General features: G+C 57.1%; 1 protein-coding gene across 1 annotated transcript; it reads left to right on the top strand.

Annotated features, from left to right (window-relative positions):
• Positions 1–9,474: 9,474 nt before the first annotated feature.
• On the top strand, positions 9,475–24,432 carry CD8B (CD8 subunit beta). Its single transcript, XM_058279053.1, has 6 exons — positions 9,475–9,550; positions 12,090–12,449; positions 15,274–15,363; positions 19,569–19,658; positions 21,027–21,063; positions 23,719–24,432. Exons 1-6 carry the CDS (start codon positions 9,508–9,510, stop codon positions 23,729–23,731), a joined length of 633 nt encoding a protein of 210 aa, XP_058135036.1. The 5' UTR covers positions 9,475–9,507; the 3' UTR covers positions 23,732–24,432.
• The last annotated feature ends 2,426 nt before the right edge of the window (positions 24,433–26,858 follow it).

Genomic DNA, 26,858 nt, shown 5'->3' with positions numbered 1-26,858 from the left:
CAAATAAAAATCGGTTGCAAATTATTACTCTTTTATTTTTTTTTAAAGATTTATTTATTTATTTTTATTTCTCTCCCCTACCCCTGCCCCCTGTTGTCTGCTCTCTGTGTCCATTCGCTGCGTGTTCTTCTGTGTCCGCTTCTATCCTTATCAGCAGCACCGGGAATCTGTGTTTCTTTTTGTTGCACCATCTTGTGTCAGCTCTCCGTGTGTGCAGTGCCATTCCTGGGCAGGCTGCACTTTCTTTCGCACTGGGCGGCTCTCCTTACGGGGCGCACTCCTTGCGGGGCGCACTCCTTGCGCGTGGGGCTCCCCTACGCGGGGACACCCCTGCGTGGCACGGCACTCCTTGCGCGCATCAGCACTGCGCATGGGCCAGCTGCACACGGGTCAAGGAGGTCCAGGGTTTGAACCGCGGTAGGTGGGTGACCTATCCATTGGGCCAAGTCCACTTCCCTATTACTCTTTTAAATGTAACATTCAAATCCTGGGTCTGAACCAATGGCACATAATAAGTTAAATACTATACTCCCCCTAGAAACGGGACAGCAAACTATAGCCTGTGGCCAAATCTGGCTCACTGACAGTTTTTGTAAATCAAGATTCATTGGAAGTGGCCACTCCTATGCTTTCACAACCAGAGCTGAGGAATTGTGCCAGAGACCATACGGCCTGCCCAGCCTAAAAGTTCTGGCCCTTTAAAGAAAAAGTTTCCCAAACCCAATCTTAGAATATTAAATAATCTTTGCCCAGGCGTGTTAGACAATGAATATTCCAGCATGACGTTGAAAGGCCTGGCAAACATCCTTTCATCTTATTTCCAAGATTTGAGTCATGACTTCGTAAAAAGAAAGGTCTGGGATTGGAGGGAACAGAAAAGGGGATTTTTATTTCTTACATAATTTGAAAAATACTGGATAATCCTCTCTTTTTCATGTTTTTTTTGACATTTTAAAATAAAAACACTAAAATGAGAAAATTAATTTTTTTTAAAAGTCAAGGTGAAGGTGTGCCCATGGGGAGATGGTATTGATGAAGAGTCCGTAAAACCTGCCCTGGTTGTGGGGACAGTCATACAGACTCTGAGAGGGGCAGAGCTACAAGTGTTCCACTGACCTGCTCACAGCCGGGAAATAAACTTTCACTGTCCCCAAAGACACGATTTTGCTTATTTTGCACCTAATGCAATTTCTCTGAGTAGGAGGGATTCTGCTTTCATTCCTTATATCAGTAAGCATGGAAACATGAACTCTTTACTTGAAAATAAAGAGGCTTATGCAAATTTTTTGTTTCGGTCTGGGCTCCCTTTTCTGGCGGTTAGGTTGGTATCTGCCACTTTTCCCAAGAAGACTATAAAAGGCAATTAGACTGGTTTCTTTGATTTGGTTTAGAGTGCATTTAGAGTGAGATTTCCAAGTGGAAAATGAACCACACCAAATTAGTAAGCTTTTATTTTTACACGTTTCAACATGTTCTCAGAGAGGTTGATCTGAACTCAGCCCGTGTCCTGGAGATGTTTCGTATTGCGACATTTTCGTATTTACACTCGTCCTCTCATGGGTCCTTCCTCGGACAGCTAACTGATAAGTGCTCCGGGTGCCAGCCCAGCCCCCCAGCAGCGGGTCACGGCCCTGAGCTAATCCAGTGGTTCTCAATCTGCCCAGGCCCCTCTTCCATCACCACTGTTTCTAACGCCACTCTTACGGAGTGGGATGGCGTTCACAGCTCCCATGTCCTGCCTACTCTAGTAATTTCAAAATAAACCCGCACAAATCGCCGACTGTACTATAAAAGAGGAGCACACCTCGTGATAAATTGAGGCCTTTCACGCAGTCACGCTCAGGCACACCACAGTAAGTGAGATAAGGGGCCCGGGGGGCTTGCCCTGCCTGGTACTGAACAAGCGCCAGCTGAGGAGAAGTCAGAGCAAAGACCGGGTGCTGGGACGAGGGGAGCACAGGGGATCGCTGGCTAAAAACCGCCGTCCTCAGAGCACGGGAAACCCACAAAGGAAAAGTACTTCATGCCGATAAAACAGGTTGGGTCCAGGTTCAGCTAATTAGGTAAAAGCAGGTAATTCATCTGCATGAACACCCAGTGGGACACTCGACCCTCACAGGAAAAGCGTTGCCGGCACCCGGCTTCCCTGGCCCACTCAGTGCCCTGAATGCACCCCGTCAGCGCCACCGGCAAAATGCCCTCAATGCATTTCCCAAATGCACCTGCTCCCCCAAGAAGAGGGCATCTCACCTGACACCCGCTAAGCTGGCGCCTTCAAGCGCGGGTGGTTGAGAGCTGCCCTCCCTGGCGAGGTGGTGGGCTCGGCTGGCTGATCAAAGGAAGGAGCCGAGCCGCGCTGCCAGCCCGCCCTCCTCGCCCTGTGGCCGGTGCAGGCGGACCCGGTCAGGCACTCACGGGTTCGTTTCCCTTCCTCTCGGCCACACAACTGAACGCCTTTTCTCCACCCCCTTGCAGTTGAGTTGGGGTCCGGCAGGCCGAGACATGGACGGAGGGACGTGGGCAGAGCAAGGAGCCACTGGCGGGCCTGGCCCCCACACGTCATCCTTCTGTCTTCCTTCTCCACCCTGGTCTCTAAAGCTGCACACGGAGGAACCATGAGCCCGAAGGGAGCCGGGCTCCTGCGGAACCGAGTGGAGCAGAGCCCCCACCTCCTGGAATGTCACAGAACAATGTGACAGATCTGCACTGCCTTCGCCAAACAAGATGTGGGGTTTCTTTATCAAAAAGACGAGCTCTTCCCGTCACGAATGCATCCAGGGGTTCCCCATCTGCGACTTCAGATAGCACCCTGCAACGCACTGAGGAACTTTGCATCCTTCAGTGAGAAAGTCACTCTCTTTGCAATACACCAGCAGTCACGAGATGTGGGGTAGACAGAGCTAAGAAGCATTTCCTACACAACAAAACAGTACCAGTTTCTACTTCCATGAACTACGTGCAGGTCCTGGAGATGAGCACCTTGACCTGGAAGAGAGCCTAGTAAAGTGGGGGAGACCAGATGCCCCAAGCACCCAGATGTGCCTCAAGGTCAATGAGGGTGAGAATTGTGAGCCAGCGCAAGGGGTGCAGATGTCACCAGGTGCAGGGGGGTGTCACTGGGAGGCCTGGGGTGCAGTGAGAACCTGCCACTAGCTAGAGAGGGAGAGAAGAGGGAGCCAAGGGATGTCCCCAGGTGCCCTGGCCCAACATGCCTGAGGGCACCCCACCGTCCTGAGTCTTGTCAGGCACCATTATTTTTTTTTTTTTAAAGATCTATTTTTTATTTCTTTCTTCCCCTTCCCCCCACCGTTGTCTGCTCTCTGTGTCCATTCACTGTGTGTTCTTCTGTGTATGCTTCTATCCTTATCAGCGGCACCGGGAATCTGTGTCTCTTTTTGTTGCATCATCTTGCTGCATCAGCTCTCCGTGTGTGCGACGCCATTCCTGGGCAGGCTGCACTTTCTTTCATGCTGAGTGGCTCTCCTTATGGGGCGCACTCTTTGCACGTGGGGCTCCCCTACGCGGGGGACACCCCTGCGTGGCAGAGCACTCCTTGCGTGCATCAGCACTGCGCGTGGGCCAGCTCCACATGGGTCGCGAGGCCCTAGGTTTGAACCCTGGACCTCCCATGTGGTAGGTGGATGCTCTATCAGTTGAGCCAAATCCGCTTCCCACCACTGTCTATTAATCTAGTAGTAATGGTTGGTCCCCCCAAGCGTATGTTTGTTACTGCAGCTTTTCCTACATTCTCCTCCTTCTTTCTCTCTGCTGTCCATTCCCAGATGAGCAGCCCCTCACACCCTGGGTTTTCACGGAGCAGAACACAAGATGGTCTCCAGAGGCCATCCCATCACAGCCTGACTGCGGTCACCCCTCGGGCTGAAGTGTGGTTTGCTGGCCTGGCGAGGGGTGGCGGCCGCGGTAGGCCTATTCCAAACTGCTGCCCCCATAATAGGGTGGCTGGTCGGACTCACCGCCACCCCTGAAGGAAGCTCGGCATGGGCGCAGAGTGCCCTCGGGTCTCCCCTTCTCGGCAGCCATGCTCCCGCGGCCGCCCCTCCTCCCGGATGGCGCCACACGATGCCTTGTGGGGCGGCACCCTTCTTCTTCTTTCTCCCTGCGCAGGCGCAGGGCGGAAAAATCCGGTCTGCCCTTTTCCCTCCCCCCGACAGCAGCAACAGCCAGGCGTGGGCGGAAAAATCCAGTCTGCCCTTTTCCCTACCCCCCCCCCCCAGAGCAGCAACAGCCAGGCGTGGGCGGGAAACTCAAGTCTGCCCTCTACCCCAGCAACAGCAGCCACCAATCACTAAACCCTGCCACTTCCCCCAGCAACAGCAACAGCCAATCCCTAATCACCACCCCTCCCCCATCCAGTACCGCCCACTGACCTTTCTCCGGCAACCAATCAGAACAGGGCGTGGCTTCGACCAATCAGCCTTCCCCAGCCCCTATAAAAGTGTTGCCTCTCCCTCAATAAAGTGGACTTGCGTGTTTACCTTGTCTCCGCGGTAGTTCTTCTGCCGTGCGCCCTCCAGTCCTGAGAGCCCCCGACAAGGGCCTGGCCTCCCTTGTCCCCAGTTCGTCGCCTGCTTCTCCGGGCGAACCCCTCGTCACCGGCTTTGCCGGGCGACCCCGTCAGCCGAACCGCGCAACCCCTGTGAGACCAACCCCTCATCTGCTGCCAGACCGACCCCTCGTCCCAAGCGGGAACGACCCCTCGTCCACAGCCAGACCCCACCTCTACCGACCGAGCAAGCCATTGCACCTGACTCCCAAGGGGAAGAGCCCCTGAGAAGCAGTCAGGAGACCGGCAACCCAGCACACACCCCGACTGCACAAGAGGGAGAACTGGCCTCGGGAGAACCACTGCGTGTGGAGAGGAGGGCCATGGGCTCCAGCCAGGAGGCTCCCAGCCTCGGGCTCTTTTCTGGGTCTCACAGTGGACCAATAAACAAGCCTCACCTAGAAACACCAGGGGCCTGCACAACAGAGAGGCCAGAGGCCCCCGATGATCTGTTAGGTGGCAGGGACTGCCCTGATATGCACACCCAATAACATTGTCAAAAAAGTGAAAAGACAACCTACAGAACGGGAGAAAACAATTGCTAACCATATGTCTGATAGGGATTTTTTTTTTTTTTTTTTTGAGCTACCGGGACTGGGGATTGAACCTGAGGTCTCATATGAGGGAGGCCAGCACTCAACCATTGAGCCACAGCAGCTCCGTGATACAGATTTAATATCCAGAATACACAAAGAACTGCTACAACTCAACTAAAAGACAAAAAGTCCAACTTTTTTAAATAGGCAAAAGACTTCCACAGACATTTAACCAAAGATATACAAAAGGTCAATAAGCACATGAAAAGATCAACATCATTGGTCAGCTCCTGGAAACCACTGGCATGGACCGAAGCCTGCCCTGCTTCTAGTCCTGGGCAGGGGTCTAACCTTAGGATCTGACCTTAGGATCAGTACTTCCTGTTTATAATTGGGAAAGCCAGCCCTCAGAGTAAACGCCCCACAGTTACCCAGCTGTTGAGTGGCAGGACTTGAACTCAAGCCCAGCTCCCGCTCTTTCCCTATACCACACTGCCACCCTCCCTGAAACTGCCTGCTGAGAACAAGGCATCGAGGCCTGGGGACGGAGGGCTCAGGGCATAGAAGCATCTCAACTGTTGACTTCCAATGGGAACTAGTGGGTGACCTGGCACCTCAACAAACTTGTGCTGTTATTGCCTAGCAACACACCTGTGCCAGTCATGACCTTCCACTTCTCAAGGGCAAGCACTGTGTCCCATTTTGGCACCCCAAGGCTGAGCCCAGGCTTAGAAGTTTCTCAAAAAAATGCTTGTTGAGTGAATGGCGTGAGGGACAATACTCTAGAGAAGCCAGAGCTCGCAGAGGGTGAAGTAAACCTGGAGAGGTGGTTCCGCTGAGACTACTCAGGTTCACTGACGCCTCCACGCCATACCCGTAGTACAGTGATGGCGAAGAAGCTAAAGCGTCACGGGCCACAGTAACTCAATGGTTAATTCTGTAGACAACGCACACTAGAGACCAAATTCCTTTACGACTACAGATGCAAACTTCCTCAACCAAATCCCAGCAAAACCTAATCCAACTGCATATTAAAGGATGATACACCACCAAGTGGTATTTATCCCAGGAAAGCAAGGGTGGCTCAACATAAGAAAATCAACGATGTCATCTACCACGTTAACACAACAAAGGAGAAAAGGTCTGGACTACCTCAACTGACAAAGGAAAAGTATTTGACAAAATCCAACGCCCATCATGATAAAAACACTCAGAAAAAATAGGAACAAAAGGAAACTTCCTCAACAAGATAAAAGGTATTTATGAAAAACCCACAGCTAACATACTTTATGGTAAAAGACTGAAAATTTCCCTGTAAGATCAGAACAAGGCAAGGATGTTCACTTTCACTGCTGGTATTCAACATTTTACTGCACATTCTAGCCAGAGCAATATGCGAGAAAAGGGAATAAAGGACATACACATTGGAAGGAAAGAGGTAAAGCTATCTCTATTCATGATACTACCCAAAGTGATCAACGTAATCCCTATCAAAATTCTAACAACCTTTTTTGCAGGCATGGAAAAGCTGAGCCTCAAATTCATGTGGAATTGCAAGGGGCCCTGATTAGCTAAAACTATCTTGAAAAAAAACAACGTTGGAGGACTCCTACTTCCTGATTTCAAAACTTACTATAAAGCCACAACAATCAAAACTGTGGAACTGGCATAAGGATAGACATTGAGATGGAATAAAATTGAGATTCCAGAAATAAACTAATAAATCGAAGATCAATTGATTCTACATGGGTGCCAAGATCTTCCAATGCGGAAAGAACAGTATGTAGTGCTGGGACAACTGGACAGCCACAGGCAAAAGAACAAAGCTGGACCCTCACCTCCACCAAATAGTAACCTCAAAGTGGCTCAAAAACTGAAACATAAGAGCTAAGAGTATAGCATCTTAGTAGAAACAAGCATAAATCTGCATGACCTTGGATTTGGCAATGGATTCTTAAATATGACACCAAAAGCGTGAGCAACAAAAGAAAAAATAAATATAGAGAATTTCATCAAAATTAAAAGTTTTCGCACACCCAATGACATTGTCAAAAAAGTGAAAAGCAACCTACAGAATGGGAGAAAACAATTGCTAACCATATATCTGATAGGGATTTTTTTTTTTTTTTTTGAGCTACCGGGACTGGGGATTGAACCTGAGATCTCATATGAGGGAGGCCGGCACTCAACCATTGAGCCACAGCAGCTCCCTGATACGGATTTAATATCCAAAATACACAAAGAACTGCTACAACTCAACTAAAAGACAAATAATCCAATTTTTTAAAATAGGCAAAAGACTTCCATAGACATTTAACCAAAGAAGATATATGAAAGGTCAAAAAGCACATGAAAAGATCAACATCACTCGTCATCGAGGAAACGCAAATCAAAACCACCATGAGATGCCACTTCGCACTCACTAGGATGGTGATAATTTTTAAAAATGGAAATTAACAAGTGTCGGTGAGAAGGTGGAGAGACTAGAACCCTCCTACATTGCAAATGGGAATGTAAAATGGAGTCAGCCCCTGTGGAGAACAGTTTGGAAGTTCCTCAAAAAGTTAAAGAAAGAATTACCACAGGACCCAGCAATCCCACTCTTGAGTCATACACAAAAGAACTGAAAACAGGGGTTTTACCAAAAATCTTGTACACAAATGTTCATCGCGGTACCCAATTATTCATCAGTGGGTGAATGCATAAATTAATCGTGGTCTACCCATACAATGGACTATTACCAAGTCATAAAGAGGAGTGAAAGCTGATGCGTGCAACAGTGAGTATGAATCTCAAAAGTGAAAGACACAAGAGGTGACTGATCGCATGACTTCATTTATATGAAATATCCGGAAAAGATCATCCATAAAGACGGAAAGGAGACTGTGGTTGCCAGGTGGTGGGGAGAGGGGATCTAGGGGTGCCTCTAAACAGGCACTGGAGATTCTGCTGGAACTTGATAGAGGTGGTGGCTGCACAGCTGGTGAATGTGCTAAACACCACCGAATTACACCTGCTAAGTGACCCGCTCCAGCGCTCAGGTGAACTGAGGCCTGTCCCTCAGACCTGCCCCACATCCCCGCAGCGTCTCCAGCCCGTCCCAGGGCTGCTGTCTCCCCAGGGTACCTCTCCCCGCAGGCCTTCACACCCCCAGTTCTCCCTGGAAGCCCCTCCTCGGGCTGACCCCCCTGAGCAGGAAGTCAGGGTCCCAGGTCCGCCCTGACGGGCTCCCCTGACCAGGGCTGGATTTCAGGACAGGCAGGTGCAGGTGCAGAGCAGGAAAGCAGGCACAGCACAGCACAGCCCCGCCGCGCGGCCTTCTGAGCAGCCATCATCTTCCTCGGCTAATTTCCCACTTTAGAATTATTTTAATAGGAATCAGGTAGGGGAAGGGGGCCACCATAATCTTCTCACCTCTTGGGGACTCTGAAGGTCTGGCTTTGCCACGCCTGAGGCAGGGTTGGGGGCGCCTCTCAAGCCCCAGCTGCCAGCTCGCCTTCCCCACGCCTCCTGCCGCATGTCAGCCAGTTAGCTGTTATCCCTCCTCCGTGTGTGCTCGTAAGAGCTGTGAGCCCTGCTGAGCCCCGAAGGTCCTCTCGGGACTTGGAGTTGTCCTACGTGATACTGCAGGGTCAGATGCAGGACATTGTTTATCCTGCCATAGCCCCTGAATGGACTGGGGGAGAGTGTGAGCTACAATGTAAACTATAATCCATGTGGTGCAGCAGCGCTCCAGAATGTATTCACCAAACACAACGATGGTGCCACAATAATGAAGAGGCTGTTGATGTGGAGAAGCGGAGGGGGAGGTGTGGGGTGTATGGGAACCTCTTATATTTTTTAATGTAACTTTAATGTATCTTTAAATAAAACAGGCAATTAAATCAAAAAATTAAAAAGGAAAAAACAAAAACAAAGAAGATACAGACCCACCTTAGCGCCTCTCCAAGCACTCCCGGGGGCCCTTGAGCATCTCCGAGCCTCGGTTGCCTCCACTGTCACGCGGGGTCGTGACCCTGCCCCTCGCCACGACCCTGGCGGGTCATCACACAAGGTGCAATTGCTTGGCACAGGGCAGCGGTCCCGTCTGCTTCCCGGAAAGCAGGGCGACCGTCGGGGCTCTTTGGAAAGGGCAGCCAAACCCTCGGTCAAGCTGGGAGGACGCAGGCGGGGGCCTTGCCAGCCCACGCGCGCGGGACAGACCGGCGGCCCCCGGCCCGCCCCCTGCCCCTCCGCGCCCGCCCCCTCCACTCCCCCGCCTCCACTCCCGCCCCCGCCCCCGCCCCCGCCCCCGCCCCCGCCCCCGCCCCCGCCCCGCGGCGGCGCCCCGCCCTCCCCGCTCCCCACCCACCCGGCGCCCAGGAGCTCCGCAGGCCCGCGCGGCGCAGGTGTCCCGGGCGCGCCACGATGCTGCCGCGGCTCTGGCTCCTGCTCGCGGCGCAGCTCGCAGGTAAGGCCGGGGCCGCGGGGCGCAGGGCAGGGCGGGCCGCGCCGCGCTCGGACCGGGCAGGGCCCGCGCCTGGAGGAACCTCCTCCCCGGGGGGCTCGTTGTCCCAGGGGCCTGGGGAGCTCCAGGACAGAACCCCCAAACCCTGGTCCTGGCACAGGAGAGGTGGGAAGGAGGGAGGGAGACAGGGAGAGAGGAGAGGACGAAGGTCAGGAGAGGAAGGAAAACTCCCCTGCTCAGGGTCCCTGCGGGAGGGTCCCCGGGGCGCCCCCAGGCACGCTCCAGTTTCCTTCTGCGCACATAGCCCGGACTCCCCCGTGCACGCCTTTTTATCACTTCCGGGGACGCGTTGGTAGAACGGGGGGTCCAGCGCCTGGGGTAGCCGGCGGGTGCCCGAGCTGGACCCTGACCCCAGGTCCTGCCAGGGTGGGCGGTGCGGGCAGCAGCTCTGACCAGAGGCAGCCCGGGGTGGCGTGCAGCAGCGGGTTCCCTGTCCGTGCCTGCTCGGACCATCTGTTGGAAGAAGCCCACCCTTCATTGCCCCCCCAAGACTCCTGCCCCCCCCACCTGCGGTTGATCCGCTCTCATGCCCCACAAGCCCAGAGCGGGCGTCCCGCCAGGGCGAGGCCACTGCCAGCCCCAGGCTTGGCCCGCGAGGCCCGCACAGCCCGGAGCCCGTCCAGGCCGCTCAGAAGCGCTGGAGTCTGGCGGGGGTTCTGGAAGCAGCAGGGCCCTCTGGAGGGGCATCCGGGGGTGGGCGGAGCAGAGAAGTGGACTGAGGCCCGGCAGGGCTTAGTCGGCCATGGGGGGCTCTCAGGAGGCCCCCTCCGAGGACAGGGCAGGGCGAGGGGCGCCCGCGGCAAGCCTCTCCCCCCCCCCCCGGTGGGCATGAAGGAGGTACTTCCGGGCTTTCTGAGAAGGACAGAGGGACTGTGGCCCCAAACGGTGTCCTCATTTCAGGGGGTGGCTTCCGGCTCAGGTTCTGGGCGGCCTTGAGGTCGCCGCCCGGGGCCTCTGTCATAAAACAGCCGCTCGGAGGGGGTCAGATGTAGCTCAGGGGGTCAAGCGCCTGCATCCCAGGTTCGAAGTCCTGGGGTCAACCCCGGTGCCTCCTAAAACAATTGTTTAAAAAAAAAAATAGCCTCTCCCTCATGGGACTCAGGGAATAGATTCAGTGAGGATCACCTAAGCCGCCGCAGGCACCCTGCCTGGTACACATGGCCACTGGCCACCCCAAAAAAATAGTGGCATCCGCTCCCCTCACTCTCTTCCCCAAGAGGTGAATGACCCAAGACTCTTAAGAACTTCTGGTCCGCTGAGAAGGAGTGGAGTCTGGGGAAAACGAGAAGGCCCAGGGCCATCCCAGCCCCAGACCTCTTTTCACTCGTGATGCGCATGGAAGCCAGAGTGGCCTGAGAGCGGAGCCAAAAAAGCTCCAGGTCCCTCTGTCCCTGTTAGAAGAGAACGTGGCGCCTGAGGCGCAAGGTTTGTGAATTTGGGCGGCTCCCAGCGTAAGCTGGCTTCTCCTGGCAACGTGCAGACAGACAGACTCCCTCCCGGGTCGTGTCCTGGCTGGAGCCCACCCTGGGCTCTCTGCCCTGGGCTTCAGGGCATCCGCCTGCCCAAAGAGAAAGCTCACCTGGTCAGATTCCGTTTGTGGGAGCACACACGCCCTTGGCCGTGAGCGGGACGCTCTGCCGTTCACCCTGAAGTTCCCTGTGCCGCTAGCGACCTCTGAGATGAAACGCAGGGAAGGACTTGCTCGTGCACGGCGCTTCCCGCTCGCAGGCTCGTCCTGGGCGTCGCAGCGTTTCTTGCTAACCCTCCGAGGAGGGCAGGACAAGAGCGCAGAGCGGCCCTCCTGTAGAGCGGGGAGGCAGCGGCTCAGGGCCTTGCCCAAGGTCACACCGCTGTGGGCCAAACCAGCGTTGACCTCTCTAGTGCCCTTGAACAGTCCCTCCTTGTCCAGAGTCGGCTTCCCCTTGGAAAGGGAACTTCAGTGACCGATGGAGGAGGATGGCGCCTGCTGGGCTGCAGGGTGACGGGCTGAACTGCCCACTAGGGGACAGGGGACCCCTCGTGCTGGCTGTCACCACCCATCCAGATGCAGTGGCTGGTCGCCCTTGAGCCTGTGCAGGCCGAGCCTCTCTCCAGCTTGCCTCGGGGCCCCTGAGGCTGCCTGGAGCCTGCTGCCTGTCTCTGCTTTCAGCACCAGCCGGGCTAGGTGAAAGGCATTTGACTTGGGCTTCGGATTTGAATCCCAGGTCACTTACGAGTGGGACCTTGAACAGGTGGCTTCACGCCTCATCCAAGCAGGTCCGAGGCTCATTGAGGTCACTAAGCAAGGGGCTTAAGCCCACAGTCAGCAAATAGCGGCTGCCTCCGCGACCCCTCCCGTCGCCCCTTGCGGTGATTTCCTGGGAGGTGGGGAGCACGAGCTCCGAGTCCAGGGGCCCCCATCCCCGGGCCCCGTCCCCGGGCGGGCTCCTCCTGCGACACCGGACTGCGCGCGAGCCTGCGCCTCCGTCTCTGCCTCCCGTAGCTCTGCCCCACGGCTGCGCCCTGCGGCCGGGCCCCGGCTCCCTGACGGTGCAGACCAACGGCACGGCGACGCTGTCCTGCGAGACCAAGGCCCACCCCGCCAGCGCGCGCGTCTACTGGCTGCGGCTCCAGCAGGCCCCGAGCGTGGACAGCCAGCACGAGTTCCTGGCCTACTGGGACCCCGTGAAGGGGGCCGTGCACGGCCCGGGCAAGGGCCGGGACGACCTGGCCGTGTCTCAGGACGCGTCCCGGTCCACCCTCAGGCTACGGAACGTGAGGCCCCGGGACAGCGGCACCTACGTCTGCATGACCATCGGGTCGCCCAAGCTGGCCTTCTGGACGAGGACGCGGCTGAGCGTGGGTAAGAGCCTGGCGGCGTCCCCGCGCTCCGCGAGCCCCGGCCGCAGCGGGGACGACGGGTCGAGCAGTGCGCCCGGCTAACAGGACCCCGAGAGGCGTGGGGACAGCCCGGCCGGGCTCCCCGGGGCGGGCGGCCCGATTATCCCCACTGGGCAGGTGAGGCCGAAAGGCCGGGGTCAGAGAGCTGGGCGGTCGCTGCATCTCATGGGGTGCACCCGTAAGGGGACTGGGCGGCACCGCCAGCCCGACGAGGGCCTCAGAAATGCCCACAGGGTGGGCACAGCGGGAAGGAAAGCTCCCGCTGCCCCCATGTGCCCCGGGCCAGCCCACAGCCCCGGCTGCAGGCACGAGGGCCCAGCAGGCCGCCGGCTGCTCATGAGCAGGCCGTGTCCCTCCCTGGGCCTCAGTTTCTCTCCCGTCCCGAGGGCTTGGTGGCAGCCTCCACGGCCCCCTTCAGCCCAGAGAAGCTGCGGTTCCACGAGTCAAGTCAGCACATCTGATGGAATACACTGCCAGCCACACATGTAGTTTCAAATTTTCTGGTAGCCCCGTTTTGAAAATGTGGAAAGGAACAGGATCAATTAAGTGGTGTATTTTAACCCAGCCAATCAACGGGCAGTGAATACAAAAAACTATTACGGAGATACTTTACGTTCTTCTGTCCAGGTAGCTTTTCGCTGTCTTGTACACGGACAGCTCGGTGTGGACGGGCCGTCTGCCCAGGGCTCGTAGTCACCTGGGGTCCATGGCTGCCCCCTTTTGGAGCGTGGCTCAGGCTGTCGGGGCACGGAGGGGACAAGGAGTTATGGCAGAAATCCTCAAATCCCATGTCCGGTGTTGGCCTCCCTGGTGTAGCCCGTGTCTGGGGCTGACCCCTGCCGGCCCCTCTGCCCTGCTGCCCCTCACCTGGGTTCTCAGGTTGGGGCGTGAGGATGACAAGGGAACCCCAGAAATGAGGCTGCTCGATGCAGGGAGGCGCAGGGATGGCTGGGAGGGACCCCGGCAGCACGAGGAGGAGGAGGCCAGCTGTCTCCTCTGGCAGCCGCGGTCTCCCCGAGGGGTGGGGGAGATGAGGGAGCGCTCGGGGCGGGAGCCCGGGCACCCCTCACGTTGGGACTTGACGGGTTCCTGTATTGAAGGTGGGGCTTGGGGGGCCGGGAGCTTGGGTTTGGTTTATAGTTCGTCTCTGGAAGCCCCGCATCTTCCCACTCAAGGGCTTTCGGGGTCTGAGCAAGGTGGGCGTGAAATAAGCAAACCTGGTTTCTGGAACCTCCCGCCACCTCCGCCCCCGCCCTTCTGGCTTCCCTGTTTCCAAAACCCCCGAGTTCTCCCCCCAGAGAATCGCCGCAGCCCCGTCGTCTCCCCAGGGGGCTGTCCAGGGCCGGAGCCGCTGCCCCTGCCCCAGGAGGAGGCTGTGACGGCGGGACACGCTTGGGGCAGCGGGGCCTGCCTGGCCCCTTCAGCAGCCACGGCCCCAAAGTGCCGTCCCTTTTAGGAAGGGGAGCCAGAGCTCTGAGCGCGGGCCAAGGGGGCGCCAGGGGGTCCCCTGGGCTCCAGGAAGCAAAAACATCCCGTGCCCACCCCGCGCTCACCCGCGCCCCCCGGGCCCTGGTGGCCCTGCCCGGCCTCAGGGGCCGCCCACCTCGGGCAGCGAGTCCCCACGTGTGTCCAGCAGCCGCCCTCGGCAGTGGACGGCCTGTGGCCTGGGCCCTCCCAAAGTGCTCGACGTTTTTGTCAGAAAACCTTTCCACGGGGGACAGCGGGGAGCCCCGGGTCTGAACTGCAGTGGTGGGGTGCAGCCCCCGGCTCTGCGGTGAGGGCCGGCTCGTGGGGGGAAGCCACCCCAGCTCTGCGCTCCTGCGGGTCGACGGGGGTCGGGCCGCGCCCCGGGAGTGGTCGCGTTGCGTGAGCCGGGGGTCGCTCGTCCAGGGCGGTACCCTGGAGCCCGCGGGCCCTGAGCAGCAGGGGAGCTCTGCCCTCTCCTGCCCGGGAATGCCACGGCGCCCGCACTGTAGAGCGACCCCCGCCCCAGGGACCCCCGCTGCGGAGCTGCCCCTTCGCGCTGCCCGTTCACGGCACGTGCGCCCTCTGCCCCCAGCCCACAGAGGCCGGGCCACCGCGCCGCGCTCCTGCCTTGTCCGGGCCTCAGGCGCCTGCCTGGGCCCGTGTGCCTGTCCCCTGCCTGCCCCAGCACTCTAAAGTGTGGCACCAGGGTCAAATGAGGAGGGGGTGGCCCACCCAGGAGCCAGGAGGGGGCTCAGGGTCCCAGCCCAGCCTGCTCAGCAGTGGGGGTCCCCTCTCACCCCTCTGGCCGTTCACCTTGGAAATGAAAGCTTGCGAGCAGACCACAGGTCCCCGGAACTCCGGGACACCTGAGGGTTCTCAGGACGTCTGCCCCGCGCGCGGTGCGGTGCGTGCACCAAGGGCACTCGCCTCGCCGTGGCCCCTCCGCGGGCTGAGGGGTGGTCGGCACGGCCCGAGGACCCTGGCCTCGCTCTCGGGCCCCGCGTCTGCTGGGTGCGCCGTGCCCTTAAATTCTCACGACCACCCAGAGAAGAAGGAGGGGGTGTCTTTACTTCAGCAGATGGGGAAACTGAGGCAGAGAGGTGCCCGGGCCCCAGAGCCCCTCTTGGCCCAGGACACCAAGCCGGCCCCATCCCCAGGCCCTGGGGCGTGTCGGAGAGTTGGGGATCCCGCTGCTCTGTGGCCGGCAGCCCCCCGTAGCCCAGGGAGCAGCCGGGAGGGCCCGAGCGCCTGGGTGGAAGCCCCCTTTGCCCCCGCCCCGTCTGCCAGGCTCAGGCTCATGTCTGTTTTCTTTCTGCCAGTTGACATCCTGCCCACCCCTCCCCAGCCCACCAAGAAGTCCACCCCCAAGAAGAGAGTGTGCCGCCCTCCGAGCCCGGCGGCCCCGCGCGGTGAGTGCCCCCACCCCGGGGTCCTGAGACGCAGACGTGGCCGCAGCCCTGCCCGCCTCGGTCCAGCTCCTCCCGCGGGGATTCCACGCCCGCTGCTCTGAGGGCATGCGGGGCAGGAGGGGAGCCGAGCCAGACCGCAGGGCCGTCCCCCCGCCGGTCACAGCCGCCCGGGGCGCTGACCCCAAGTCGCGGCAGGACAGAAGTCAGGGGAGGACGATGTCCACACGAAAAAATGCCCATGCGCGCTCGCAGCAGTATTATTCATAAGAGCCCAAAACTGAAAACACAGCAGGTGTGCATCAGCCAGAGAAAGGACAGATAGAGCGTGCTGCGCCCATCAGTGGCCTGTTGCCTGCCGTGGTAAGGGGAGGCACGGATGCCAGGTGGGGGCGAACCTTGGGGACGTGAGGCCGAGGGAAGGGAGCCCAAAGGACACACTGTACGGCTCCGTTGCTGTGAAACGTCTAGAATACGACATTCTCTAGAGGTGGGAAGCATTAGTGGTAGTCTGGGGATGGAGGGGTGGGGAGAGAAATGGGCGGTGGCTCCTGATGGATATGGGGTTACATTTTGGGGGGGTGAAAATGTTCTAAAGTTCCATTGTCGTGACGGTGACACAACTCTGTGAATATAAGAAAAACCACTGAAGTGTACGCTCTGAACAGGTGAACTCTGAATGTAAGTCTTACCTCAGTGAGGCTGTTGAAAAACAAGACTCAACCGAAAGGAGCAGCACTTGAGTTTTTCCCGTTTCGGTGCCTAACAGAGGGCCCAGCACAGCGTGCTCCCCGTGGGTTTGCTAACGAGGGAGCAAACTGGCCTCTCTGGGCTGTAAGCGCCCAGACGCCACAGCTGGAACACACGTGCGTGTGTACACACACACACACACACTCACGCTTCCCTGGAACCCATCACGGGTTCTTGGAAAAACCCCGACTTCTACCCTCCAAAAGTTACTGGGACAAACAAAGTGCCCCCTGCTCCCACCCATGGAACACCCCCTGAGAAGCCATGCCGGGCTGCGCTGTGCTGCTTGGGTTGCTTTGTCTTAAATATAGAAAACACCAGAAAGATCCTGAGGAAGGGTGCCCAAAAGGATCTAGAGATGCAAAGGGCAGCTGCCACGTGAGGTCGGGGTGAAACGAAAACAGAACCCGTGGGTGGAAGGGCAGAGTCTAAGGGAACATAAAATGGGAGCCCGGGAGCCGATGTGGCTCAAGCAGTTGAGCACCTGCTTCCCACATGGGAGGTCCCAGGTTCGGTTCCCAGTGCCTCCTAAAAACCAAAAAAACAAGCAAACAAATGAGAAAAACAACTCAGGGAGTCATTGTGGCTCAGTGGTTGAGCACCAGCTTCCCACGTCCTGGGTTCGATCTCCAGCTCCAGTACCTAAAAAAAAAACAACAAAAACTGGGGACCAAGTAACCTCATTGTATAAAGTATTTCTACCGTGACAATGTCCCCTAAAGGATTTCAAGCAGAGTATATTAATAATAAAAAAGAACACAACGTAAATGCAATAGGGCTATTAGGATGAGACCGCAGAAGCCAGGTCTCTGCTGTGCAGACAAACCCCAGTTGAAGCAAAGGGTCTATTTTAGATTATGTGGGACCCCCACCTCCCACCTGGGCACCAGGCGAAGAAGCCTTTGTCCTGGCTCTCTATTCTGGGATGAACCTGCTCTGTTCACCCTCACTAAGGACCACTAAACAATAGCGAGTTCACTGTCTAAATGATGTAAAAAAAGGTCTTCAAATTTCTTACATCGTTTCTTATCTCAGTCCTCAGTAAAACGGGCAAAATGCAAATCAAACGTTAGGAGGTCACTAGGACTAGCCAGGATGCACGTGAGGAGGGCAGAGTCGAGTGGAGTGGGGTGGGGAGAGGTAGCTGGAAGTTGCTTTGGGGGAGAGGGTTATGGGGCAGTGTAGCCTGGTGGGCCTGAGGTCAAGGTGTGGTTTTGGGCAACCGATTTGGCCTCTCTGAACCTCAGTCTCTTCATCTGTGAAAATGGGGGTGATAATGCCCTTTCACAGGGAAGCTACCCTTACACCCAGCCCTGTAGGTGCTGGGGGGCGGCGGTTTCTAAACTGCTCTCTCGGGAGCTGTGTGATGAGATCTGACCTCAAGAGACCCCCAGGCCCTAGTAGGGCAAGGCAGGCGGGGCTGGGAGGCCACAGGTGTGGCTCTGGCGCGGCTTCCCGCCCAGTGCTGGCTTTACGTGGCCTTTGTTAGAAGATGCAGCCTTTCCTGGGGTCCCATTTTGGGTGGGTGACCCCGTTAGCTTCCAGTTCAGACAGGACCCCTCCTCAAGGAAGAGGGCCCTTCCCGCTCCCCCTTCCCCTGCGGCTGGAGCCCCCTCCGTTCCTTTTTTGTTTTTGTTTTGTTAACTTGACTGAGGCATAATTTACATACATACAGTTCACCAATTTCAAGTGTACCGTTTGAGGATTTTTTTAGAAAATTTGCCGACTTGGGCAACCATCCGCACAATCCCGTTTTAAAACATTTCCGGCCTCCCCGTGCGAGCCCCTGTGCCGTCTACAGGTCCTCTCCCTGCCCGCCCCCGGCCCCTGGCGCCCAGGGATCGGCTTTCTGTCTCTTCAAGTCGCCGATTCTGGACGTTTCACGTTAATGAGGGCATACGATGTGTGGCCTTTTGGGTCTGACTTCGCTCACGGAGCCTGTTGTTCAGGTCCACCTTTTTGTGAGGGGGGAGGTGAGAGGGAGGCACGTAGAAACCCTCAACACGCAGAGGTGGGAAGGACTTTCGGAGACCTCTCGCCAGCTTTCCACCAGTCACTAGCCTGGCTTGTTGCCCTCTGGGCACGGGGCGCTCCCTCCCTTGCCGAGCAGCTACTCCAGTGCCCACCACGGCCTCATGTGGCCAGGGTGGTACCAGCAGGGGCTTTGGAGCTAGGGGGCCTGGACCCTTTTCCTGGCCCTGCCTTTGGGGGGCAGGGAGGGGGGCCTCAGGCATGGAATTTAGCCTCTTTGAGCTCTGGTTTCCTCATTTGTAAAGGAGATGGAAGTTTGCAGTTAGTACTGTTCCTGGCAAACCAAAAAACTCTCTCCCTTCCCTGACATCCATGGGTTGTTTGCAGGCTCTTTTAAACTTGAGCCCGCACCTGCAGCCTTGCTCCTTTTTACCCAAGGCTCCCGGCTCTGCCCCTCAGCTCCTCAGAGGGGCCCGCTGCCGCGCCATGGGAGGCGTCAGAGGGAATTCCGAACACTGATCATTAAATTCTGCTGTTTAAACGGCACGCAAAATGGGCAGAGGAACAATAGGCAACTCCCAAAGAAAAAGCACGCAAGTGGCCAACACCAGTAAATGAATGACAATGTGCTGAAGTTCACGCATAGTCAGGGGATAGAACTGCCGTGTCCCTTTTCACCCCCTGGGCCTGCAAAACCCAAAAAGCTGAGATAAGATCCGGGTCGGGGGTGTGGTGGGCCATCCTGCAGGCACGGTTGGTGGACTGGCATGTAAATCGGTGCAGCCTTTTTGGAAGGCAATTAACAGCAGCTCTTAAATTTCAGAGGTACATAGTTTAGTGTTAGCAAGTCCCATTCTCAATATCTGTCTCCATAAGGAGGCATGTGCTGTCTTCTGCAGAGTAATTTGTAAAAAGCAAAAAAAGTAACAACCTAAATACACCCCGAGGACTAAAAAAGCCATGGAATGTCTACACATGCTGCTACTCTGCTGGTAAAAAGGATGCACTGACGTGTTTAAGCGGAGAAGACGCAGGAGTTGCCGAACAGTTTGCACAGTAAAACCCACTGTATGATTTTTTCTTTTGAGCTACATGTGCCTTTGCAGAACTATGCATGTGTAAAGGCAAAGAGAAAAATACCAAATTAATAGCGGTGGTATTTGAGCTAGGATTTCAAGGGACACTCTACTATACACTTGAATCTTTTACAAAGAAAATATATTCGTCTATTTCTTGTGAAATTAAGAGTTTTGAACATATTTCCTGAAAAAATATCCCATTACCAGACGTGAAGATCATCTTTGAACATCCGCAGCTACTGGGTTTGTTTTTTCACACTTTGGAGGTGGGACGTGACCTCCTACGGCTGGAATTATCTCGATGTTTCGAGTTGGTAGAGAAGAGACAGAAGGAAAGACACCGGGCGGCAGCGGCGGGTCCTCCGGGCGGCGGGCCCCGCTGACGTGCGCGCCCCGTGTCTTTTCCAGGCCCGCCCTGCAGCCCCCTCGCCCTCGGCCTGCTGCTGGCCGGCGCCCTGCTCCTGCTGCTGTCCCTCAGCGTGGCCGTGCACCTGTGCTGTGAGTTCGCCCCTTTAGGCTCCCGTTTGCGCCGGAGGTGTCCCGGGGCCGCTCCCTCCTCTGGTGACTCTGACCCCTGCCCTGCTCTGAGCTGCCCCTGTGTCCCCCGGACAGCAGCACCCCCCCTCCCAGGGCTGTGCCTGTCGACTCCCCGCGGGGCCGGCAGGTGCGGCGTGCTCCGTAAGCGGGAGCGCCCCTGGGCAGCCGGTGGTGCTCGGGCACAGAGAGATTGCGGGTGGGCTGTTGAGCTCTATTCCCAGAAGCTAGAGATCCTGCCCCCGGGGGCCGTGGGGAGCCCAGAGAGGGCTGTTCCCCTGGCAGCAACCCCAGAGGCGGAGCTCCTCCTTCGGGCAGGCTCTCCTCCCCGCCCTGGGCTCTTCCGGAAGGTGGAGAGCCACCCCGGTGGCAGCGCAGGGGTCCAGGGGTCCGAAGGCCCAGCCCCCCGGTGCTGGTGCGCACCTGCGCCTCCTAGGACACGTCTCCTCCTGTTTGGGCCTCTGTAAAATAGGGATGGGCGGGTACACAGGAGCGTGCGCCCAGTTAGCGGCTCTTGACTTCCGTAGATCAAGGACCCTTTGACCGTGGGGTGCCAAGGAGGGACCCTCTCCCCGGAGAAGGGCGCCAGGGCACACACTGTCGCATACAGTTGCCCCCACAAAGGGGCCCGTTTCACCCCACTCCGAGAAAGCCATTCAAGTTCAGCAGTCTGCCAAGCTTTTTTTATGATATAAATATTATATGTATTTTATGTTTTTTACCTATATTATTTATATATATAAATTTTATAAAATTTTTTACAATATAAACATTATAATCCGCCCCCCCGAGAAGGCTCCCTCGTCTGTATGGTCTGCAAGCTTTTTGATCAAGGATCCCACCATTTGAAAACAGATGTGCGAGCACCAGCTGCAACTCGATGTCTGTACTTATGGAATATATCACGCATGCTATTCAATGTGCTTCAGAAACAAAAAGTACGAAAGGATGAGACAAACCTATGGACAGACGTGCTTTCTTTTGCCTCCCAATAGAAAAGCTGGTGGCGGCCCTGAGCGCACGCCCTCTGTGTGACCTCCCAGGCCCGACCTGCCGAGCAAGAGGCCAGATAGCGTGTTTAAGGGCGCAGGCTCGGGCCTTACCCCTTGGTGGAGCGAGGTAGTCTCCCTGTGCCTCAGTTTCCCCTGTATAAAATGGAGCTCTTGATAGGAACATCCAAGCCGTAGGTCTGCGGCGAGCACGAGGGGAGCTCCAATGCGTACGTCTAGAGCAGAGCCCGTGCAGCGCGCGCTCTGCGGGCGCGGCCCCTCCACGTCCGGGCCCCCCGGGGCCCGGGGCCCCCTCACTGGTGCCTTCCGTTTCCTCTTTCAGGCCTGCGGAGGAGAGCCCGGCTCCGCTTCATGAAACAGTAAGTGCCGTTAACCTCGGCGGATGCCCGGGGGTGGTCCTAGGGCCCCCACCCCTGCCTGCAGCTCTACCTGCTCAGACGCCACCTTCCAAAAATCACCAGCTGTGTGAACAGATGGGGCGATAGAATTCAGAAGAGAAAGCCCCCACTGCGAGCAGGCGGTAACTGTTTTCCAAGGACGGCAGAATTCGGCTCCGTGAGCCACCCCGGCACATGTGGACCGCCCTCCGGGGCTCCCCAGGGTCCTTCCCGTCCCTGTTTCACTTGACCTTGACCTAGTGGTCCCGGGGGCCAGCCGAGGCTCGTGGGCAGCCCCCGAGCAGAACAGGGCTGGGAGGCCGGCCGGCCCCTCCGGGGTGGAGGGGCGCTTCCGCGTGTCGAGGCCACTCCAGAGCCTCTTGGCGCTGGGTGTTGGCGCCATCTCGTCTCCCGCCCTTGACCCCACCTGGGGTCCCGGGTTCACCCACAGGCTGAGTCGCACAGAGACTGGGGTCCTAAAGTGCCCCTCAGGCCCACTGAGCCGGGAGCAGGTGCAGAAGCAAGAGACCCCGGAGCCAGAGCCGCGCTGCTGCCAGCCGCAGGGCCCCCCAGCCCTTTCCAAATTTGAGGTTTCTCTCTCAAAATAGAGACCGTTTTACGCATCCCCCGACCCCATTCATTGGATTTTCGCCTCAGTACAACCCCCGTTCACATGGCAGTGCCCGGAGAAACTACTCAGGCCTCTCGATTGCCCAGGACGGGCTCCAGAGCTCTGACGGGGCGGAGCGGGCGCCGGCCCCATCTGCCGCCCGCTGCAGGCCAGTCGCCGCCCTCCCTGAGCTCCGAGTCCCCATCTGTGAAATGGGACCAAGGTACCAGCCGTTACCCCCACCTGGCTGGGGCGAGGCCCACAAGAGGCTCGGCACGTGGTGCCGCGGCGTGGGGCACGAGCTCACTTAACGCATCTAAATTCAGTTCCACGAGCCCAGCAACCCAGAAACTAATGCAGCTAAAGTGCTCAAAAGCTGTGGCCTCCGCATATGTTCTCTTTATTATATGTTCTACCTTCTTTTATACATTATTTAAACATATAGTAGTTTGCCTAGAGGCGGATATGATAGTTTGTTACGGTTGCTAAAAGATATATGCTGACTTCCATGGGAAATTTTCAGAGATGATTTTGGTCATCGCAACTTCCACCCTCTGTCGCTACCTCAGGGATAATAACTTCAGCGGCTTTCTCTAAGGCTAGACCTCCAGGACTCTGTTCCACGCCTTCCCCTCTGTCTAAGGCTAGACCTCCAGGACTCTCTGTTTGACGCCTTCCCCTCTATCTAAGGCTAGACCTCCAGGACATTGTTCAACGCCTTCCCCTCTGTCTAAGGCTAGACCTCCAGGACATTGTTCAACGCCTTCCCCTCTGTCTAAGGCTAGACCTCCAGGACTCTGTTCAACGCCTTCCCTTTGTCTAAGACTAGACCTCCAGGACTCTGTTCAACGCCTTTCCCTCTGTCTAAGGCTAGACCTCCAGGACTCTGTTTGATGCCTTCCCCTCTGTCTAAGGCTAGACCTCCAGAGCACTGTTCGACGCCTTCCCCTCTGTCTAAGGCTAGACCTCCTTGACTCTGTTCAACGCCTTCCCCTCTGTCTAAGGCTAGACCTCCTTGACTCTGTTCGACGCCTTCCCCTTTGTCTAAGGCTAGACCTCCAGGACACTGTTCGATGCCTTCCCCTTTGTCTAAGGCTAGACCTCCTTGACTCTGTTCGACACCTTCCCCTTTGTCTAAGGCTAGACCTCCTTGACTCTGTTCAACGCCTTCCCCTCTGTCTAAGGCTAGACCTCCAGGACTCTGTTCGACGCCTTCCCCTCTGTCTAAGGCTAGACCTCCAGGACTCTGTTCGACGCCTTCCCCTCTGTCTAAGGCTAGACCTCCAGGACTCTCTGATCGACGCCTTCCCCTCTGTCTAAGGCTAGACCTCCAGGACTCTCCGTTCGACGCCTTCCTTTGGTGGCCTTGTGTGGAGAGCGCGTCCCCGACAGGCGTCTACCTGGTGCACAGAGACGTGTTCTGCTCTCGCACCGGCTTCCCTTTAACTTGCTCCCAGTTTTGGAGGAGCTGGAGGCGGAAGTCGGTGCGGGTCAGCTGAGGGAGGAAAGGGGTTCGAGGGCTCTGGGTGGAGGTCTGGGCTCCTCATCTATTCAGCAGCTCATCTGTTGTCTGTTGACACTTTCCTGTAAGACAAAAGGCTTTGTGGCAAAAAAAAAAAAAAAAAAAAAAAAAAAGAACTTCAAAAACCCTCTCTGGAGTCGCAAGCCAGGTGTGGGTGAGTAGTCCCTGGCTCCCAGGCCGTGTGTCCGAGCTCCCCCCGTGCTGTGGGCAGACCTCCCCAGCCTCTGGCCGTCCTGTAAAGTAGACCCCCAGCGGGCCCCCTCCTCCTGCCCCTCGGGGGGCTGGCGAGAAGAGCTCGGCTTAGAAGGCCCTGCCGGAAGTAGCGCTGTTCAGAGCCAGGGTTCTTTGCAGGGCCTTTTCTGCAGTTTTTTTAAATGACTAAGACGGACCCTAAATATGGGGCCAAACTCCTGGCCCAGGCTACGCGGAGTGGAGCACGGCCCTCGCTGTTCGTCGGAAATTGGAGATTTGCTTGAGAACGAGTGGCTTGCACCTTGTTTTTCAGGTTTTACAGCTGAGCGGAGAATACGAGCTTGCCGTCCTGCCTCAAAACACCCTGGTCTGGGCAAGGAGCGGGACCTGGAAGGGTGGGGCAGACGGACCCGCTCGCCCACGGAGCCCCCTGGCCTGCAGACGCTGCCCGCTCTGACCCCGCACGTTCTCCTGCGGGCCCTGCGCACGCGAGTGACCTGTTGGCCGGGCATCGGGACTCTTAGAGGATTCCAGAGCCCCAAAGCACCGTCAGCAGCTCGCAGAGTGTGGAGGGAACGAGTAGGAAACGCCGCCCTGGCACGGCTCCCGCCTCCTGCCTCGCCGGCGCTGGGCCAGGACCTTGGAATGGGCCATCCAGCCACCGTCTTTGAACTTGCTTTGCCCTGTCATGGGGTCCCAGAGTCTTCCCTGGGACGGTGCAGGGAAGACTCCCCCTTGGTCTTCTCAGGCTGCAGCTGACCGTCCTCACAGAGAGCCCCAGAGGCCAAACCCAGCTTCAGAAGGAGGCTTCCTGAGAGGGGCAGACCCGGCAGCCACTTTGGCCTCTGAGGACATGGGCCTGGGGACTCGTGGGTGGGGGGGGGGGTCACTTCATCTCCTGGTAAGAAGTTTTTCCGCTTTCATTTCTGCTTTCCCACAGTTTGTACTCTTCTTCTCTCACTTTCTGTTCTCTTAAGGAAAAAAAATGTCTTGGTTATAAAAATAAAGACGTGAGTAAAAATGCAAATGGCTCCCGTGATGCAAAATCACAAACACCCGTCTATGGCAAAAATGTCGATGCTCAGCTGAAAAGGGATAAAAAGGATAAAGATGGTAAGTCTTCATTTTGGTCTGCCCCCGGACGCGCCGTAGCCACACTGCAGGTACAGAGGTCGAGAGCGGCCGGGGGCACCAGGGCCGTGCCACAGGAGCCTCGGGCCGAGCGGGGCAGCAGTGTCCACCTCCTCCCCGCCGGCGCAGACCCACCTTCGCCAGCCCCTGCCTGTTTCTACGAGGCCTGAACTCCAGGGCCTCGTGGGCTCGGGGCAGCCTTGCACCAAAGAGGAGATCAGAGGCCTCGGGGTCTCCGCCACGTGCCCCGTTATAGTCTTCTCTCTGAATTGACTGCCACAGAGGGAAACACAAGGAGCTGCGCAGGGAGTGGAGACCCCGACCTCCTGCCTGTGACGCTGCCTCTGGGTTCTATCGCAGGCGCCCGCCCTGTCGTTGGCTGCCTGGGAGCCCCTGAGCCAAGACAGAACAGAGCCTTGGGCCTGCGTTCCCAGAAGTGCCAGGTCCAGCCCAAAGCAGCGCCGGCCGGCTGCGATTTAGAGGTTCCTGGCCGGCGGGCTGTGCTGGGAGGCCCCTGGCTGCCCTAGACCCTGAGAAACTGTTAGAGAAAACAGGAAGGAGAGCGGGCTCGCGGGGAGCGGGCATGCGGTCGGCTCCTGGCATCCGAGGTGCTGCTTTGTGGGGTCCCGGGGGAGCTGCAGAACTAGGCGGGGCAGGTGGGCTTGGGCAGGCGGGGCAGGTGCTCTGAGGACTGAGCAGCGGGGCCTCAGGGGGTCCCAGGGAGGTGGGGGGAGCTGGACAACGCTGTGCCAGGCCAGTTTCCTCCCGGCTCATTGCCAGGGGGGACCCTGGCTCCGGCACACCCCACATAAGAGACGAGCGACGGGGGGCCCCGCGGCGTGGCCTTCTCCCCAAGGCTGCAGCTGAAGCAAAACTGGGCGCTGGGCGTCTCGCCCCCTGGGGATGCGGGCGTCTGACCGCAGCACCCTGCCGCCGTCCTCACAACTGGCCTTCCTTGTTTGCACGTTCTAGGAGCTGCGTTGGGTCGAGTTGTGTCTCCCCCCAAAAAAGATACGTGCAAGTCCTAAACCCTGATCCCGTGCACAGGAGCTCATTTGGAAATAGGGTCTTTGCAGGGGTGATTGGGGACGGTGAGAGCCACCTGCAACAGGGTCTGGATCCAATACGACTGGTGTCCTCGTGAGGACTTGGACCAAGGGACAGTCGGACACGGGAGAAGCCCAGGAGAAAACGGAGGCAGGTGCGCCGACAAGGCAAGGGCTGCCGGGGGTGCCGGCAAACCCCGGGGGCCAGGCAAGGAAGGGCTCTCCCTGCAGATTTCAGAGGGTGCCTGTCCCCGCGGGCACCTTTCTGGACTTCTAGCCTGCAGGACTGAGCAGAGCCTGCGGGCCTTCGAAGCCAGGACGGGCCGGGGGTGGGGGGCAGGCAAGGGCTCCTCGGCTGCTCGCTGTGCAGCACCTGCCGAGGCAGGCTCAGCCCGGGCCGCCCAGGGAGCAGGTGCGGCTGCCAGCAGCGGGGGCTGCGGTGGGGAGGTCTGCACCCAGCACCTGGCTTTTCTGTTTTGAAGAAGGAACTGAGCTGTTACTGCTTTCCGGAGGGCCATTACAGCACAATGTCAGACATCGCAACCTGGCTGTCCTCTGCCCAGCAATTCCCCTCCTAGGCAGTTACAAAGAAGCACGTCCCAAAGCGGCATGCACTTGTCAGCAGCATCAGCTGTTCCTTGCCATGTGGCTGATCAGCCCAAGGGTCCACCAGAAAGAACCAGCTGCGGTAAACGGTACTAGGGCCTTGCAGGGCAGTCCACACAGCCGTTAGGGAATGAGCTGGAAATGCTGGCATTGTAGGATGGCCGCTGCAAAGGCCTATGTTTTAGCACCTTTATTGATTATTCTTATTTTCAAGGCAATGAATGGTCACTGTTAAAATCCAAGTGCACAGAGAAACAGACAAAACAAATACACGTCTTAAGAAGTCGGGATTTGGCTATCCATGGTGCCAGGTTGATGGTTTGAAGGGGTCTCGGGGATCTGGGTGCTGGTTGGATGGGTGAGAGTCACCAAACTGCATACTCAGGATATGTAGACTTTCCTCTCTATATATAGATTATCCTTGGATAAAAAGAGATTTTTAAAATCGAAGTACAGAACATTGCAGTAATGTGTTATATTAGTATTTGAAAGTTTCTTGTTCTAGATTTTCCCAGCACGTACTTTAAAAAAAAAATTTCTAATTGAAATCTTGCAATATGGAATATAATATAATATATATTATATGTAATTTACAATACATAGTAATATATAAAATCGAATCATATTGTTTGGCAAATTAGATTTTTTTTTTTCTCTTAGCAATGTGTCA

Source organism: Dasypus novemcinctus, chromosome 17 (genome assembly GCF_030445035.2).
Source record: "Dasypus novemcinctus isolate mDasNov1 chromosome 17, mDasNov1.1.hap2, whole genome shotgun sequence".
In the NCBI taxonomy this organism is placed as follows: domain Eukaryota; kingdom Metazoa; phylum Chordata; class Mammalia; order Cingulata; family Dasypodidae; genus Dasypus; species Dasypus novemcinctus.
Note: the sequence above shows the minus strand (reverse complement) of the source record. Positions and strands in the feature narration are given on the sequence as shown.